Below are 17,446 nucleotides of genomic sequence, written 5' to 3' on the forward strand. Positions count from 1 at the left end.
GCCGGGCGGGGGCGTGGCTGGCGCGGAGGGAGAGAAGCCGGCGGCGGCGGCGGCGAGGGCTTAAGCGGGGCCGTCGCCTTTGCGCGCTGGCCACGTGAGGACGCAGGGATCCCTTCTCTCGGCTGTCGGCCCCTGGGCACGCGTCCTCTGCAGCCCGGGATTCCAGCATCCCTCTTTCCGCCGGTGGTGAGGCGGAAGGGGGCGACCCTCCTCCTCTCCTCTCCTCTCCTCCTCCCCCATCACCTTATTTCCCTTCCCCCTCTCCAGCTGATCTCCTCCAGTGACCCGATTCCCCCAAAGTCTGGTGTCCGTTGATCCTTGATCGGCGGTATTTGCTTGTTTCTCCTCCGCCCCCCAACCCACCCTCACCCCAAATCACAACTTGATTCGGAGCCTTGATTTCGTAGTCTTGCTTCTTCTCTTGCTAGGATCTCCCAACCTAATATCCGGTTCCTATCAACGCCTGCCGTTCCCTTCCAAGCCCCTGTAGTACTGTCTCTTCCCAGTTTCGCCTTCTTTGAGTATCTTCTCTTTTCCTTCCCTGAAGAAAGGAATATCTGGTATTGACACCCCCATTCTTCCTATCCCCTAGTCCCATTCACTTCTTGGATGTTTTGTTTCCTGATCTCCCTCTCACACACGGTTTTGCTTCCCTAAATGCACCCGTCCCATCCCCTGTAGCGCCTGTTTCTTCTTCCTTCTCTTCTCAGGATCTTCCATGCACCGTTTCCTAACACCATATTTGGTGCTGTTTTGGCCTTCTGGGACCCCTTATCCACCTCCCATAAGGCCCCTTGTTTTCTTTCTAGGGTCTCCATTGGTTCCCCCCCTCAAAATCTCCCCCCTACTCCCAATCCTAATAATTTATCGCTGTCTTCTGTACAGAATCCCCATAATCCATCTTGTCTACCATCCCCAGTTTCTTTTTTCGCTTCTCATACCACTGCTTTAGCCTCCCCCACCTCCCATAATGGACTTCTTCCTTAGCGGGGCAGCTGCTTGTGGGGCTTGCCTGTTTACCAATCCACTGGAGGTGGTGAAGACCAGGATGCAGCTGCAAGGAGAACTTCGTGCCCCTGGCACCTACACCCGTCACTACCGTAACGTCTTCCACGCCTTCTACACCATCGGGCGGGTGGACGGCCTGGCCGCTCTCCAGCGGGGACTTTTGCCTGCCTTGTTCTATCAGTTTGGCTTTAACGGCATCCGCCTGGGCTCCTATGGGCTCGTCGAGTCAGCTGGCTACATTCACACACCGGACAGACGCATCAGCCCTCTGCGCACCACATTGGCGGGAGCATTGGCGGGCGTGATCGGTGCCATTGCAAGCAGCCCCATCTATATGGTGGGTCTTAAGGATGGGCTATTGGAGCCAGGAGGAGAGGGAATATTGGCTAGAACTGTCTGTGTGGGATACATGGTTGGTGGTTGAGATTCTGCCCTTGAAAATCCAGAATTCTGTGATAAGAAATAGTTCTGCAAGCAAGTCAGATTTGCATGTTTTAAAATTGCAGGTATTGGGGAAAGCATTAATCCATGTGTTTGTGTATGTGTGTATCAGCCCTGGCGTGGCACAGTAATTTTTGTTATTGCCAAATCCAGGCTGAAGTTCTTTCAGGTGTCCTGTTTTTCTGCCAACCATCCAATAATTCCCAATTTCCAATGGCCCAGTTTCTTTTGGATATGGTAATATTTCTCTCTGAAGTTTGGTCATAACGGGGATGTAAGTTTATTAGCACTCTTGCCCCCTGCGCTCTCTTGGCAAAAATGACTTCTCTTTCCAGGTACTGCACTTTCATTTCCTTGAGATGATTCTTTCATGAACTGGAAGTTCCCTTCCCAAGTCCATTTTGAAATCAATGAGACATTTTGGGAGACATTTTAGACATTTCCCCCATGCAAACCAGAAATATCTAAATGATGGCTTCATTCATGGCATGGAATTGACAGTGTGTTGTCCTGTAATACCAACTGATACCTGCTTACTGGGACAGCCGTCCTACTCTATTTAATGGTGCGGACAACGTTAGAGCAAAGAAAGTGAAATGGGTGCTGAGCTCTATGTACAACTGCCCCTTTCACCCCACCCCTTTCATAATCTCTCATTTAGACAAAGGGCTTCCTTCCACTTTTGAGGCTGAACTTTAAAGTTAAACTTTTGTTGGCTCATTACATAATCAAAACAGGTTGTTGCATCATAAGAATTACAGAGACTAGCTCCATTGTTGATGCGTTGCTTTTTGGAGGCATAATAAGTCTTGATATCCATTCTCTTCATTTAAACAGAGATAGACAGATGAACCTACACACACCTCTGCTCTTTTCTCCCTCTGCAACTGACAAACTGTTCTGATAGGTCATGAGAGATCAGTACCAATGTCATAATCTGATACACAATGTTAGATGTTAGTCTCCTGACTTTTTCTATACCACAGTGCCATTGTGGTCCATCCATTCCTGCATCCTTTCCCCCAACAGTGAATAGATGGCAGATGCTAGAGAAGGAGCTTTTTTGTTTGTTTAGTGGAGTTATGTGCTCACAAAAAGTCTCCCAGTTTCAAGCACTTGGATTTTTAAGGCAATCTTGAGCATGTGAGTTTGACTGTCCTAATTAATACAACAAAGGTATACCTGGGGAACAAATCCCTGTCCAAAACTCTAGTTCCATTTCTGCTTTGGAAGATGGCAACACTTTGATGGGAGGAATGCTGTTGGTTTTTGCTGGGAGGGGGTTTACTAATAGCTTCCCCATTCTGTTCCCCAGGAACTTGACATGTATCCCATCTTCCCTCCAGGTGAAGACCCACATCCAAGCCCAGTCAGCTGCTGAGATCGCAGTGGGGCACCAGTATCAGCACCAGGTATGTGGGGCTCAATTTATATCTTATACTTAAGAAGCTGCCTTATAGCCGAGTCCAGATCATGGGTCCTTCTAGATCAGTATTGCATATGCTGCCTGGGAGCAGCTCTTGAGGGTTTCAGAAAAGGGTCTTTCCCAGCCTTCTTGAGAGATGCCAGAATTGAACCTGGGACTCTGAGCTAGGTCTCACCCAGTTTTGATTGTTTTGGAGGAGGGGGAGGGCTCCTCAGGCACGCTGGCCCTTTAAGACCCCCAGCCCACAGCTGCTTTCTTGTACCGAGGGGATGGTTCTTCCAGCAAAGGAGCTTGCTGGCAGCCAGTATTGCTTTGGCAACCCTAATGGTTGCCCAGCATCCAGGTCTCCCCATGGGGTCACCACAAAGAACATTCAGCAAGTCCATTGGTGAAGCGTCCACAGAGGATGGCTGTATACCAGAGAGAGAGATGAGGATTCTGATCTCTCCCCACGTATCGAGGGTAGTCATGGGGGAGGCTGTAAGGCAAATCTGTTGTTCCATACAGGTTTCCACTTGCGGCAAGAAGGAGACTTGCAGGACAGGGCTGTATACAGCAGGGGTGGGCAAGGAAGTAGATCTCCAGATGTTTTGGCCTTCATCTCCCAGCATTCCTGACCGTTGGCCATGCTGGCAGGGGCTTCTGGGAGTGGAAATCCCAAACATCTGCAGATCCACCTTCTGCCCACCCCTGGTGTACAGCAGCCAACAACAGAAAGCAAAAAACAAGTCTTCGTCCCACTTCTTACTCGCTGCTTCAAGATGGAGCCCCTTATCACTGTGCTGCACGTCTAGAGAAAAACAACAAAGAGTCTAGCAGCATCTTAAAGGCTGAACATTTTATTTTGGCCTAAGCCAGCCTTCCCCAACCTGGTACCTTCCAGATGCAAGGGACCGCAACCCCTATAATTCTCCACCAACACGCTGGATAACTCCAACTGATAGAACTCAACTGTCCTAAGGAACAGTGATGTGTGGGAAGACATTGGGGTCTTGGTTCTATTTCTGCATGCCCAGGGAATGCTCCACGCGCTGCTGATGATCCACAAAGAACATGGCATCCTGGGACTGTGGCGAGGGTCCATCTCATCTGCGCCCCGGGTCATGGTGGGCTCCTCCACACAACTGTCCACCTTCTCCGCTTCCAAAGAGTTCTTCAGCCGCTTAGAGGTAAAGTGGATGCAGAATTGTAGAGGCGCCTGTTTTTCCTGTGGTGGCGGAGAGCCCCGCAGCTATTGCAGTGGCATCCTGGAATTTTTGGGGTGGTGGGAGGAGGAGACGCTTGGTGGATATAGGGCCAAATCCAGCCTGCCTGGGCCCCAATCCAACATATGTCTAAAGGGCCATGCCCATTTCCCCCAACCACCAATCATTTGGTGGTATCTTGGCTTTTGTGCATTTCCCCCCCCATTCTCAAAGGCTTTATGCCTCTAGAGCCAGCGTGGTGTAGCGGCTAGAGCACTGGACTGGGAGTCCGGAGATCTGGGTTCTAGTCCCCACTCAGCCACGGAAGCTCACTGGATGACTTTGGCCCAGTCACAGATTCTCAGACCATCCCACCTCACAGGGTTGTTGTTGTCAGGATAAAATGGAGGGGAGGGTTATGCATGCCGCCTTGGGTTCCTTAAGGAGGATAAAAGGTGGGATATAAATGTAATAAATAAACCAATAAAAGGCTTTGTTACTGGTATTAAGAGCTCTGAGCTAAAATATGCTGGTACTTTCAGCCCTTATCCCTCTTGCCTTGGTCCCAACCGCCACTGGAATGTAGCCCCCAAGAGCTTCTCTGAAATTTAATTTGACCCTCAGGCTGTAAGAGATTCCCCACCCAGGCAAATGTGTTGGGACTGTAACTCCCATAATCCCCAGCCAGTATAAATCAGGCTGACATCTCCCCTTCCCTCCCACCTCTGAACTATATTTCAGGAACTATTGGTACAGTATTGGAGAGTGGGGGAGGTACGCGTGTTGTCGATTTGTTAACCCTGCTTTGGGAGCTTTGTTAGACCTGCCATTCTGGAAAAGAGAGGAAATAAAACGAAATCAATATGAACCAGAAGAGCTGATTTGCCTGCAGAAACGCGGTTGCGTTAAAAGTTGTTGGGGCCAGGATTGAGCAGCTGTCCTTTCTTAAAATAAGAATAATGACGCTGACCCAAATTTGCCCAAATCTTATACCAGGAAAAGCTACATCATCTGCACATAATATAGATCAAGGAGATGTGGATTGTTTCCTTGCTTTGTATAATTTATTCCACTTTTGCCAGCCATGGTGAAGAGTAAATAGCTGTATGTCTGAAAGCACATGATTCTGCAACCAGCAGTTCTGGGCCCAGCCAGTGTCTGGGTGGGAGACCCCATGCAATACCATCTTGAATTTTATGGTGGAACTAATGCAGAGTATAAATGTAATAAGGAGCTACATAGGATGCTGGAACATTTTCCCTTAGCTACTGGAAATCCTTCTCTGTCCCTCCCAACCTTAGAGATTTCTAAAGGTGCTGCTTGTGTACTTTTCAAATCCAAAGGGCTAGAAACTTGCATGTGGCCCTTTCGAAGTGACAGCTTGTGAGTCTCGGGATGCTGGTTTCTCTGCTTGGTTGAAATTCTTGAATGCGTGGGCTGCCAACCCAGAATACAACCAGCCCTGGTAATGGCGCCCAAAGGCGTTCTGTTGCAAGACTCTGCACCAGTACTCTTGGTGCTTTTGAGGGTGTGACGTCTGCTCCTCCATGCTCACTCTCCCCCCCCCCGCCCCAAGATCTTCCCTAAAGACAGCTGGCTGGTGGCCTTGAGTGCTGGAATGACAAGCAGCTTCACTGTGGCCATTGCCATGACGCCTTTTGATGTGGCCAGCACCCGCCTCTACAACCAACCTGTGGGACCTGAAGGCCAGGTAAGCACGGCACTGGAGGTGGTGGAGACACAGGTGGGAAGGCCAGAGTGAGTGCTGTCTGTTTGGGGAAGGGTGGACAAGGGAGAAAAAAAGTGGAGGTAACGGGTTGGATCCCGACTAAATCCGTTGCACTTTAGTTCCACTGAAATCTATGGGACTTGCTTAGTTATGGCTAACTTATCCCATTGATTTCAATGGGACCTGAGTGCAACATGAGAGGGAGAGCAGGGCCATGCCACCAGCCCTACTAAAATAATTCATTTTTCCCCTTTTCCCGCCCCATTCCTTTTTCCTCATGTGTCATGTCTTTTTAGAGTGTAAACCTGCGGGAAGGGACTTCTCTTGCTTGTTATATGTAAATCAATCTGAAAGCCTTTTTTGGCTGACGAGCGGCATAAAAATACTTCAGTTAAGTAATAAATAAAGTAGCTTAGATCTAGCCAAGTCCTTATCTTAGCTAGCCCACAGACTTTCTGTTAACCCTCCCCACTCCTCCTCTGTCAGTTTTAAGTGTCTCAATCACCACCCCCACCCCCCGAACAATTTTCCCTCTCCCCCTGTCCAACCATGCATATATGCTCTGGTTAACTCAGGATAACAGTTTGTGCATCAAATGAAGTCAACTGTGGTCCAGGAAAGCATACGATATAATATGTTCATCTTTAAGGTGCCATAAGACTGTTTGTTTGTTGCAACAGACTATCCCTTCAGAAATCCTATGCATGTTTACCATGTCTCTGTCTCTATGGGAATGGGGCTTACCTCCAAGTAAGCGTACATAGAATTGCTGCCTCCATCTCAAAAACAGAGAAATTTCAGACTTACAATTAAAATACAAAGGGAAAGGTTGTCATCCCAATTTCAAACCTGATCTTGTTTATAAACGCGGTAGGGGAGAATTTGAAACCGCCTATTACTACTTGTCACCTGCACCCAGACGATTAAATTAATGCCTCCCCTAGTCGTTTTTCTGTGTCAGGTAAGTTTTTTCAGAGCCCGTGTGGTTTTTAAAAGGCGATGTCCCATTCCCTCACAAGGAAACTTAAAAACTACAAGCAAATGATAAGAAGGGAGAGCAGACAGATGTCACCTCCCAGTAAGTTTTGTTAGAATAGCTTGTTCATTCTCTCTCTCTCTCTGCTGCAGGGCCTGCTATATAAGGGTCTTCTCGACTGCCTTACCAAAATCATCCGCTCAGAGGGGTTCATTGGGATCTACAAGGGCCTGGGGGCTTCCTACTTCCGCATCGGGCCTCACACCATCCTCAGCCTGCTGTTTTGGGATCAGTTGCGGAAAGTCTACGCCAGTTGGGCGCAGAAGCGATGATGACTGTTGTGGCTGGCAACACAGGACGCGTCCGCTTGATGTCCACGTTGCCTCTTCCTTGGAGAGGTGCAATGGTCTTCGAATCAGAAAGGCCAGCCTCCCCCTCTCCACTCCCGCAGGGTATTCGACATCAGCTGGGGCTGATATGAACTTGCATCAGTGGTCTCTGCTGCGTAGGGGAAGCAAGCAAGCATGTGATTACACACTGCACCATGTCCCGTTCTGTGGCAGCTGATGTCAGTGGCTTTTTTTTCCTTCACCATCTCCCATCTCTTTGCCATTTCTCACTGTAGATTTGAGGGAAGATTGCTTTGCGCAAGCTCCTACCCTTCCCCAAACAGTAAAGCTGCACCCATAATTTATGTGGCCCTATGAGACAATCGTATGACACCAGCAGCCTGAGTCTTGCCCTCACACTAAGCGCAAAAAGGAGAGCCCTCTTCTGCTCATGCAGGCCTGTGCGACTTGATACCCGCCAAGCCAAGTGCAGGTCGCCGGCTACGTATTATGGTCTGCTAGCGCAAGGCAGGCAGCAAGAACAAAAGTGGGGTTGTTAGAGCTTCCGGTGTGTCTGCCTGTACAAGGGCTGCAAATTCTGCAGGCCTCCATGAGGGTTTAGACAAAGAGGCCCACAGGCTTGTCCTCAACAGCCCCCAAGGCGTTCCCATAGTAACCAAGTTGGCCTTTAGGGAGGCCTCAGCAGTGTGTGTGTCTGTCAGAATCCATGCATTGCAATAGGCCCACCCCTGGATGGCACTGGTGGATAACAGTTCCCATTCAGCTGTTCCCACTACTAACTTTTCTTCTCAGCCTCTTTCTTACAGAGTTGAGCTAGAGAATTACAGTCCCATTGTCTGACGGCGGGATTTCCCAGTTAGTTTTGACCCCATCCTTCTGTCTCCCGGGGTGGGGGAAGTGGCAACACAGAAGCCAAGGGAGAAATCCAGGGTTTTATTATAGCTGCGACTGAACAATAGCATGTAACTCCCCCCGCCAACCGACACCAAAAAATCCCCCACAAATATGTAGAAAGGGAGTTCATGTTTTTATCAAGTTTTATTTTATGGGGGCGGGGGATGTTCTTAAGCACTTTTAAAATACTTACTTTAAGCACTTTTAAAATACCTTCGGGTACAGCAAAGGTATTGCTAATTAAATTAGCCCTTCAGACCCCTGCCGCCCTGCAAATAAAGCTAGGGCTTAACTGAACTCTGGTTTTTTGGGTCCCATTCCATGTATACACGTTGCACCTTTCCCCCTGCAGTGTAAAATGAACATTCCAAGGGTGCATAGCTCCAGTCCAGCTCTATGTTCTAGCTTTGTCCTCTAGCAGCAGCTCAGAGGCATTGTGGACGGCCACTGCCTTTCTTCCTCCCATTTGCCACCTGCATTCCTAATCCATACACATCACTCTTTACAGTGGACTGATGCATTCCAGTTAATGTGGAGCATAGATATGAGTGATTCCTAACTAACTCGTAACTTAAAAATATATTTCATAATATATTTTCAGAGGATGGCCCATTACCTGTTTGACACAGCATGCCTCTCTGTAACCTAGGCTAGGTTGAGCCTAAAAAAGCCTGCGATACTTGAAAAATGGGGGTGAGAGAGGAGAACCAGCAGAAAAGACCAAGAAAACCCCCAATACTGTGTGTGTGTGTTAATATTATAATCTCATCTGCTTTTCTCCTCCATTTTTTTCCCCTTATCATCAAGCCTGAAGAAGAATTCAGTGTGACTCTAAAGTGTACAGCCTGCATTGTGAACATTGGCTGGTTGGTCCTAATTAAAGATATCAGTTTAGGATTTTTTTTTAACTGGCTTTGTGAATTTTGTTCTAATGGAGTGGCACTACCCTCCCAGTGGCATGTAATTAAAAAGCATGTTGGAGGGGAAGCGCATGTGAACGGTATATTAGCAACCGGATGCAGCAGTCTGGATGGATGATTCCGTCTTGCCCATGAGTTGGGCTACGTTGCAGGGGATGGGACAGGAAGTAGTTGGAGCCGGGAGGAGAAGCAGCAGGCTGAAACTTTTCCCCCTTCCAAGGGAAAGTGCAACTGAGCAGCCCAATATCACGCAGAAGCAGGGGAAGACCTAAAACCACCTTTGGAGGTGGGCTGCCGCAAAGCTGCCCTCTGCAATGAGGAAGTCCTTTGGCAGTCTAAGTCCATCTCCCTCCCCCTTTCCCTCTGGGGGGAAAAGAGGGAAGCAAAAGCATCCCACCAAGGGCAATCCAAATATCTGACTGGAGTAGCTCTCTGAGAGCCATAACCCAAATGACGCCCCGAATGCGGTACACGTGGGACGAGGCCGGATTGCGTGGAGACGTCCTAGCCAAAGATGCCGGGGTCGAGGAGCCGCAGGCTGCATACGAAGGTGTGGAAATGCTCCACCGTCCATGGAGGCCGAGAAGGAGGAAGTGGAACTTCTGTTCCATGGGCTGCGCTGCTGCTGAGTGGGCTGGCACAGGAGAAAAGAGAAGGGAGGGTTGTCACTGTGGGGCATTCCCAGTTTTCACATGCACCCTTTTTCCAGCCTCTGCCTCCTCAGCTCCACCTCTGCAAAGTGTTTTCCTTACGGCTGAGCAACTGTATTCTGTCCCCACATGTTTAAAGGAGCAGGGCCCTAGTGCCAGAGCAGCCATATTGACTGGCATCTTTCCGGATAATAATTAGGCCCCCCACTTGAGGCACGCCTGGAGGCATCCCAGCTTCTGCTTTTAAGGCGTACTCACTGAATCCACGTAGGGTTGTTGAAGGTGAGAAGCAGATCTGTTCCGTACTGGGGCAAGCGAAGCAGTACCAAGTGCAGGGTCACCTCGTTTTTGGCCTGTCAGCAAAAAGGCAGTTGGGAATTCATCGAGGCTCTTGGGAACCTCCTCCTGTTTTCTATCAATGGGGAAGAACTTAAGACATTCTGAAATCATGAGGGCTAGAACCACCTTTTTTCTTTTTAAAGAGGTATGCAAAAAACAAACCCTGAGTGGGGAGGCATGACCTCAGGAAATGAGTGTGTGAGAAAATTCCATAAAGGTGCAAAAAAAGGGAAAAGAATGCTGTTTATTGTTAGGGCCTCATGGGTTTTGAGTCAAAGACTTTTCTGTGGGGTTAACAGAATAATATATTTTCTTATGTTTGATAGCTATTTGTTCCATGTATCATTGCTTCAGGCAGCTCCTTCTAAGAGTATCAGCCACCTTTGGTTATATGTTGAGGTGGGGAATTTGTGGCCCTTCAAATGATAGTGGACTACAATTCCTATCATCTCTGAGCATTGGCCATGTTGGCTGGTGGTGACGGGAAGTCTTACAGCCTTGAGCAGTCCATGCCCACATGTTTCTATTGCTGCTTTGTTCAAGCATGACGGTTACCTCATGAGGGTTAGAAACTTGGCTTACTTTTTTTTTTTTTTTACAGTTACTGTAGCTTCTGCTTAACAGGACCCCACTCTCTTGAATTAGTTGCTAAAAATAGCAGATACTGATAATGCTCCAGATACTGCAGAGCAATGTGCAAATTAAGCTTCCAATAAAAGTACAGATTCTATGGATCAAACCCACGGCCATGTGCATGCAAAGCATGTGGTCTCCTATAGAGATACGTCCCTTTTACTGAGCTTGTCCCATTATTGGAAACTTTGGAGCACTTTCATCAAGATCTGGAGTGAGATAAGGCATTTATCTTTTACTGGTGGATAGGACCACAAGCGGGTGACTTAATATGGCTCACGCCAGTGGCCTCAATAGCATTACTTCTCTTTATCAAGATTTCTTTTTTTAACAAGGAGGCAGCCAGGGACAGAGAAAAGGCTGACCAAATGCAAAGGACTTTAAAAACACTAATAAGTCAATTTCATGTTGGAAGCTGCCCAGTGGCCACACTCTGTAACTCCCCCCACCCCCAAATCCATACATCTACCAAACCTGCAATCAAAATTATGTACACATAATGGGTTGTATCCAGTCTAACCCAAAACGAATGTCTACATTCCTTATTTGGATGAAAAAGGCTACGGATTTTCACCCCAAGTATTTGCAGCCAGAAATATATATTGAGCAGCTTGGGGGCTTCCTTCTTTCTGAACAGATCGCTATTTACAAAGATGGGGTTCCCTCTGGTGGCACCGCTAGGAGGTAACGGAAAAAGGCTGAAGATTTGGGGCAGGGGTGGGCAACTTGTGGCCCTCCAGATATTTGGGCCTAGAAGTCCAAACATCCCTCTCCATTGGCTATGCTGGCTAGGGCTGATGGGAGATATAGGCCAAAACATCTGGAGGACCACAAGTCGAGCACTCCTGCTTTGGGGGGGTCGTTTGGGAGGCTTTTGGGGGGTGGGGGGAAGAGCGCATCCAAGAGTGTGCTCATGTAAATGTATTAGGCATGACTTGAGTTACCCAAGACCACTGTGAAAGCTGCATTTGCCACAGGTGCTCTCTCAAGGCAGAATGGCTCATGGAGCTACAGTTCCATAGAGCCAGACCTTCAGTTCATCCAGCTCAAGGGTGGGCAACTTGTGGCCCTCCAGATGTTTTGGCCTACAACTCCCAAGATCAGGGGTGTTGTTAGGCCTGGGCCCCTGGATCTCTTTCCCAGGGACCTAAGAGTTCACTGGTGCCAATGGAAGGTTTTTTCCCCAGCTTAATTGCCACGCAGGGGGCAATTTTCAAGGGGGGTGCAGCTGGGGAGGGAGAGGTTCACCACCACCCCCATTTTCAAATGCTGCAATGCCCCCCAACTTCCCCTCTGCACAGCAATTAAGCTTAGAAAAAATATTTCCATTGGTGCTGATGGAAGGATTAGGTCCCAAATCTTTTAAGTGCCTTGCAATGTCCCTGCCCGCCAGCTCTCATCGGTGGCTATGCTGGCTGTGGCTGATGGGATTTGTAGTCCAAACTATCCAGAGGGCACTAGGTTGAGGAGGGTTGGTTTATGCCACCTAGCAGAGGCTTGCTGAGCTTTCAAACTGGGTTCCTTCCCAGCCTAATCTGGAAACGCTGGGGATTGAACTGTCAGGGCCTTGTAGGTTATAGCTAAGATTTGATTAGAACTAGCCTGGTAGGGCTTGGGCCTATTCAGCATCTGGGATGTCAGAAGCTTATCTCTGTCAGTGTTCTCAGAACAGAGCCAGGGGGAGTCACCCACCTCCCTGTCCACCTGCTGGTCCGGCCTTGGCAGGCGGGGAGGCTGGAAGCTGTCCGTGAGAACCTGACAGAGGTGAGGTGGGGTTTGCAGAAGGGTTGCCCAGGTTGAAGCATCACTGCTGGAGGGCTGAGCAATGACACCGTGTTTAGACAGGGGCCTTGCTGAAAGGCTAAAGGCACTTGTCAGTCAAGGGATCCAGAGGGGGTGTCTTATAGTCACGCCTTCCCTTTTAAGCTGATGCAAAAGCGAAGAGCCTTTGCGAGGAACATCTCATCTTCATTGCCTGAAGACTTCTCTGTTTGGATCCATCACTGTCTGGGCTTTTGGAGGCACTCTGCACATGGACTGGAACTTTGGATTGCTAAGAACTTGCCATGAAAAGTACTGTGAGGCTTTTCATAGACTCGAACTATCGTTTGCTGAAAATTGCGTGTCTGTGTTTGTAGTCAGCTCAGTGTACAGCAGGCTGGGTTTGATCTATGACTTTTGGACTTCCCTCTGCCAGAACTCATGCAGTGTGGAGTTGCCAATGTAAAAGTGGTGGCTCAGAACTCCTTGCGTGTGTGGGTGTGCCCTTCCCTTGATCTTCATGGGCCTCGACCATGCAGCCTGGAGTTATCAATGAAAGATTTCAAGTTGGTCTAACTCTCTATGGGTGCGGTTTGTTTTGGCCTTTTCAAGAAGTTATCCCTTGATGACCTGATGGGTTCATTCCAGGAATCATTCCCTTTCCATCTCTGGGGTTGGAACCTCTTGTAAGGATTGCCTGGGTTAGGTATGCCAGGAATCTGGAGTCCCTTCGCTTGTGTTCAGAACCATGGAGATGGAAACAGAGAAACCACGGTAATGAGGATCTCGGTCACGGTCGTAGTGTTTAGCTTTGGACTGTTCTGGAATTACAGAAGCTACTGACCATCAGCTATATGATTTCTGAAGAGTGTAACCATTAAGCTTTTGCCATGGGATTCCCTGTAATAAAGAGATCTCACTGATTTGGGTGTCCAGTGTCAGATTGCCTGAGCTTGTGCGCTGGGGGGGGATCGGGAAGCCTGACATGAACGTGCAATGTTTTGCACACAACGCACATGCTTCAACATTCCGCTGCAGCCCTTCCGCTGAATACTGGCAACATTCAGAAGGGGACCTGAACCCTGGACCCTCAGATGACGTCTCTACCAACTGAGCCACCCAGGCTACAGCGGGAAGAGTGGACACAAGAAGAAGATAAGGTTGGAACTGCCTTCCCGCTGCCCCTAAAAAAATACAAGAGCTCTGAGCAAACCCCGTCAAATTGAGCAGCTCTTGGAGGAATGATTCTAAACTCATAACCTGGCGGTATCTGATACCCACCTCCTCGTCGAACTTAGCTACCAATTGGCGGGCAGTGAGATGCCAGGCACTGCTGCAGCCTTCCAGTGCCAGGAGATGGGGCACAAACAGGTCTTGGCTTACAATCTCAGCATTGGCAGAAGCACCAGCCATGTCCTCAAAGTGATACCTGGTGGGATAGGGCAGGCGAGAGTCATTGTTTAAAAAAAGAAGAGAGAAGTAGACACCACTCTCGGTCATGAAAGGAGACCAACATTTAATTCCCTGCTAAAAGATAAAGGCAGTATACAACCCAGACCTCTAGAATTCAACCCATGCGCAGTGGCACCTCACAGGATCTCACACGTGCAAAGCATCCAGCCTACCTACATGCTCCCCCTTGGCATGAGTTTCCCATTCTTGCAGGCCTGGAGCTCTCTTAAACCTTGACATTACACCTCCCTGCATTCACACAATTTGCAGCCTTGTGGCACCTTAACGAATTTGGCGCAAGCTTTTCTGGACTAGAATCCACTTCCTCAGATGCATAAAGCATTATCCCTGACAGCTGTAGGGAAATGAATTGTAAATAGCGGGGGCAAATGGCAATGAAATTCAAAAAGAAGAGTCTGTGAACAACTCAGTTAAAGATTAAATGTATGCAAAAGAAGCACAGTAACTGTTCACAATAGTGGTCACTGGCGATAACACAGCCATCCTCGCATTGCTAAATTAATTAACACCTGTGGCAGGACAGGACACCATTGTCTCAGTTCATGCCCACACAGATAAGAATCAAACTTCTTGATAAGTTCTAATTCAGATGTATCACACTGGAGTGTCCCTTTATCAAAGAGTGGCAACTTAGAACAGGGAGACTGAAATGTTTGCCCACTGGTTTCTCCATGTTAAACATCTAAACATTTTAAATTTGGTTTTGCATTTCCTGTCTCTGTACGTAGATGTCACCTAGAACATGTTCAGTTTAAAAACAGCCTCTTTCCTCTTTCTATCCCATGTTAACAATGTCCACACGTGCATCCAAATAGCAGGAGGAAAGCACCCTAAAAGTGACAGAAAACGTTTGCAAGGCAAAGACTGCAGGGGTGGTTGGCTGCAAAGTAAATAAACTCCGATTAAAAGTTGGAGATACTGGGGATCGAACCCAGGACCTCATACATGCAAAGCATGCACTCTACCACTGAGCTATATACCCCTTGGAAATGCAGCTCTTGTTTGTGATGTCCCCACAAAAGATCTACTACTGAGGCAAGTAAATAGACTTCTGAAAACCTGTCTCTTCCAGCTGGATGAGGAAGGGACTGTTTTTAGCTTCAGCTTACATAACAAAAGGCAATCTAGAATTTTGCGAGTGTCAGCAAAGTAGAAAGCATTAACAAAATGTGGGTAGTGGCACAAACCTAGCTGTGATTGGATCATGAACTCATCTTAACTTCTAGGGAAACTCCAATTCCACTGAGGCCTAACTCTACCTGGACAGTGTTCATGAAAGCTTATGCCAAAATAAACACGTTAGGCTTTAAGATCATGCAAGACTCTTGGATGTTTTAACTCTACCACATAGCACACATAGCGCACTGCAGATGTCCCTGTTGGTGGTCTGGATGCCCTCGTAAAATTCCTCTTCAGAGTTCTTGCATTTGCCTTTTGCCTACAGAGCAGAGAATTAAAAAATGGAGACAATGGGGATCGAACCCAGGGCCTCATACATGCAAAGCATGCGCTCTACCACTGAGCTACATCCCCTGGCCCATCAACTGCTGAACATGGACTTGTTGGTTAAAGGTGCTTTACGGCATGGTATCTCAACACCATACCTTCGAGATTGTATGTTAGGCTCTTTTCACACACAAAACTTAAGGCCGCAATCCTATGCACGCATACTTTAGAGTAAGCACCATTGAACACAGTCAGGCTGACTTCCAAAAAAAATTGTGCTGTGGATCTGTTTTGCACAACTTGTTTCACTTTCACAATTTGAATTTCACAATTCACCTACATTCGCTAAAGCAGGCGTATTGGAAGTCAGGCCTGCAGGCCAAATCTGGCCTTCTGAGGTTCACCAGACAGCCACGCCCCCTTTCCCTCCACGGCTGATTCCTTGGTGGTTTCCTGGCTTTTGCATGATTTTCCCTACATCGTACATTCTCTCCTAAGGCTGAGTTAGTGGCAGGAACAACTTTAAGCTAAAATAGGCCGGTATTTTAACCGTGCCCACCACTGAAATGTGACTCCCGAGAGATTCTCCAAAATTCAGACCCCTGCACTGAAGCATCGCATGCAGCTGGACAAACAGCCCTCTTTCTAGCCTAACTTAATAACAATCCATGCACGGCAAAGACAGGAAAATGCTATTGTGCATGGGGAAAACATTCCCAAACTACGTAAACGTGCCTTTAAAAAAGGCAAGAGGCAGAGCCACATTTCTACATTTCAGTCAATGCTGAAGAACAAACACCCCCCCCCCCCTGAAAAAATTGGAGATGCTGGGGATTGAACCCAGGACCTCATACATGCGAAGCATGCGCTCTACCACTGAGCTACATCCCCTTCCTGCATACAGTGTTCTTTTTTTCCCTTATGCTTCCACCAAGAGATCCATCACTGGAGCATAAACGTAAACTCCCGACAGCCTGTGGCTACTATCAAAGCAGGAAATTGATCATTTCAATTTTAGGTTAAATCAGCATTCCCCAACCTGGTGCTCTCTAGATGTGTTGGACTGCAGTTCCCATCATTCCCTTCTGGTTGAATGATGGGAGTTGTAGTCCAGCACATCTGGAGAGCACCAGGTTGGGGAAGGCTGGGTTAAATTAAAGAAGAAAAGATCAAGTCTTTGTCACTTCTCAAAGCAGAAGGTAGGGTTTTTTAAAAATGCGGGCTGTGGAAAATTCCTAATCATGGTTGGACCATGAATTTGTGCTCACCGTTCATCCGTCTTCTTAGGCTTCAAAGGGACTGGGGTATCCCCATCTCAAGCATCCATTACTGCCTGTGCATTACAATTTTACACTGTAAAATTCCTCCTTAGAGCTGTTGGACAAATTCCTGGAGAATAAGGCTCTGAAAGCTACTAGTCCTCATGGCTATGTGCCACCTCCAGTACTAGAGGCAGCATGTCTATGTACACCAGTTGCTGGGGAACATGGGCGGGAGGGTGCTGTTGCACTAATGTCCTGCCTGTGGGTTTCCCATGGGCAGCTGGTTGGCCACTGTGTGGAAAGAATGATGGACTAGATGAATCCTTGGCCTGATCCAGCAGGGCTCCTTTTATGTTCTTAAGTTACTAGCTTGAAGAACAAGGAGTGAAAAAGGTGGAAATGCTGGGCATCGAACCCAGGACCTCATACATGCAAAGAATGCACTCTACCACTGAGCTACATCCCCTGGTCCATAGGTAGCTAAGCATTCTTTAGTTGATCTGAGGCATGGTAGCTTTCAACATTATACCTTCCTACTTGTGCTTCAAGCTGTACTTAAACAGGTACTTAGGGCGGGGCTGCCAGAGGCTGCTCGGGAAGGAGCCTGTGGGAAGGAGGACCAGCCAGCTGTACCAGGTGGATCCTGAGCCTGCTTCTGCCCCCGCAAAACAGATACTTAAGGCGGGGCTGCCAGAGGCTGCGCCTCGGCTTCGCGCCAAGTGTGATGCTTAAGTGCGCACTTAGCGTCGCACTTGGAGTCACACTTGGATTGCACGGAACAGCACCTGAAGACCCAACCACCTGCCTCTCCAGAGACACCAGCAGCCACAGATACCAGCAGCAACTAGCAGCAGCAGAGGGCAGCAGCTTTAAAGACCAGGGAGAAAGGGGCAAACGTGGATTTTATCTGCTCCTTCTTAGCTGCTCTTCTCTTTTATCTTTTATATTCTTTTA

General features: G+C 48.1%; 2 protein-coding genes and 2 non-coding genes across 4 annotated transcripts in view; 1 reads left to right on the plus strand and 3 right to left on the minus strand.

The window, feature by feature from the left end:
* SLC25A35 (solute carrier family 25 member 35) lies at positions 1-8,914 on the plus strand. The gene is made up of 5 exons (XM_084806230.1): positions 1-1,345; positions 2,796-2,861; positions 3,892-4,044; positions 5,636-5,770; positions 6,917-8,914. Exons 1-5 carry the CDS (start codon positions 971-973, stop codon positions 7,094-7,096), a joined length of 909 nt encoding a protein of 302 aa, XP_084662356.1. The 5' UTR covers positions 1-970; the 3' UTR covers positions 7,097-8,914.
* Positions 6,408-17,446, minus strand: part of RANGRF (RAN guanine nucleotide release factor) — a 22,952-nt gene continuing 11,913 nt past the window's right edge. The window contains exons 4-6 of the mRNA XM_084806231.1: positions 13,593-13,740; positions 9,837-9,931; positions 6,408-9,562 (exon numbers count right to left, since the gene is read on the minus strand). Of these exons, the coding sequence (XP_084662357.1) occupies positions 9,433-9,562; positions 9,837-9,931; positions 13,593-13,740 (373 nt within the window). The 3' untranslated portion in view covers positions 6,408-9,432. The remainder of the gene's footprint in view (positions 9,563-9,836; positions 9,932-13,592; positions 13,741-17,446) is intronic.
* TRNAA-UGC (transfer RNA alanine (anticodon UGC)) lies at positions 14,695-14,767 on the minus strand. The gene has a single exon. It is a non-coding gene; the product is annotated as a tRNA-Ala (tRNA).
* Positions 16,050-16,121, minus strand: TRNAA-CGC (transfer RNA alanine (anticodon CGC)). Its single transcript has one exon. It is a non-coding gene; the product is annotated as a tRNA-Ala (tRNA).

This window comes from Heloderma suspectum, chromosome 6 (genome assembly GCF_057233095.1).
Source record: "Heloderma suspectum isolate Gila_16-S chromosome 6, 16-S_ref, whole genome shotgun sequence".
Taxonomy (NCBI): domain Eukaryota; kingdom Metazoa; phylum Chordata; class Lepidosauria; order Squamata; family Helodermatidae; genus Heloderma; species Heloderma suspectum.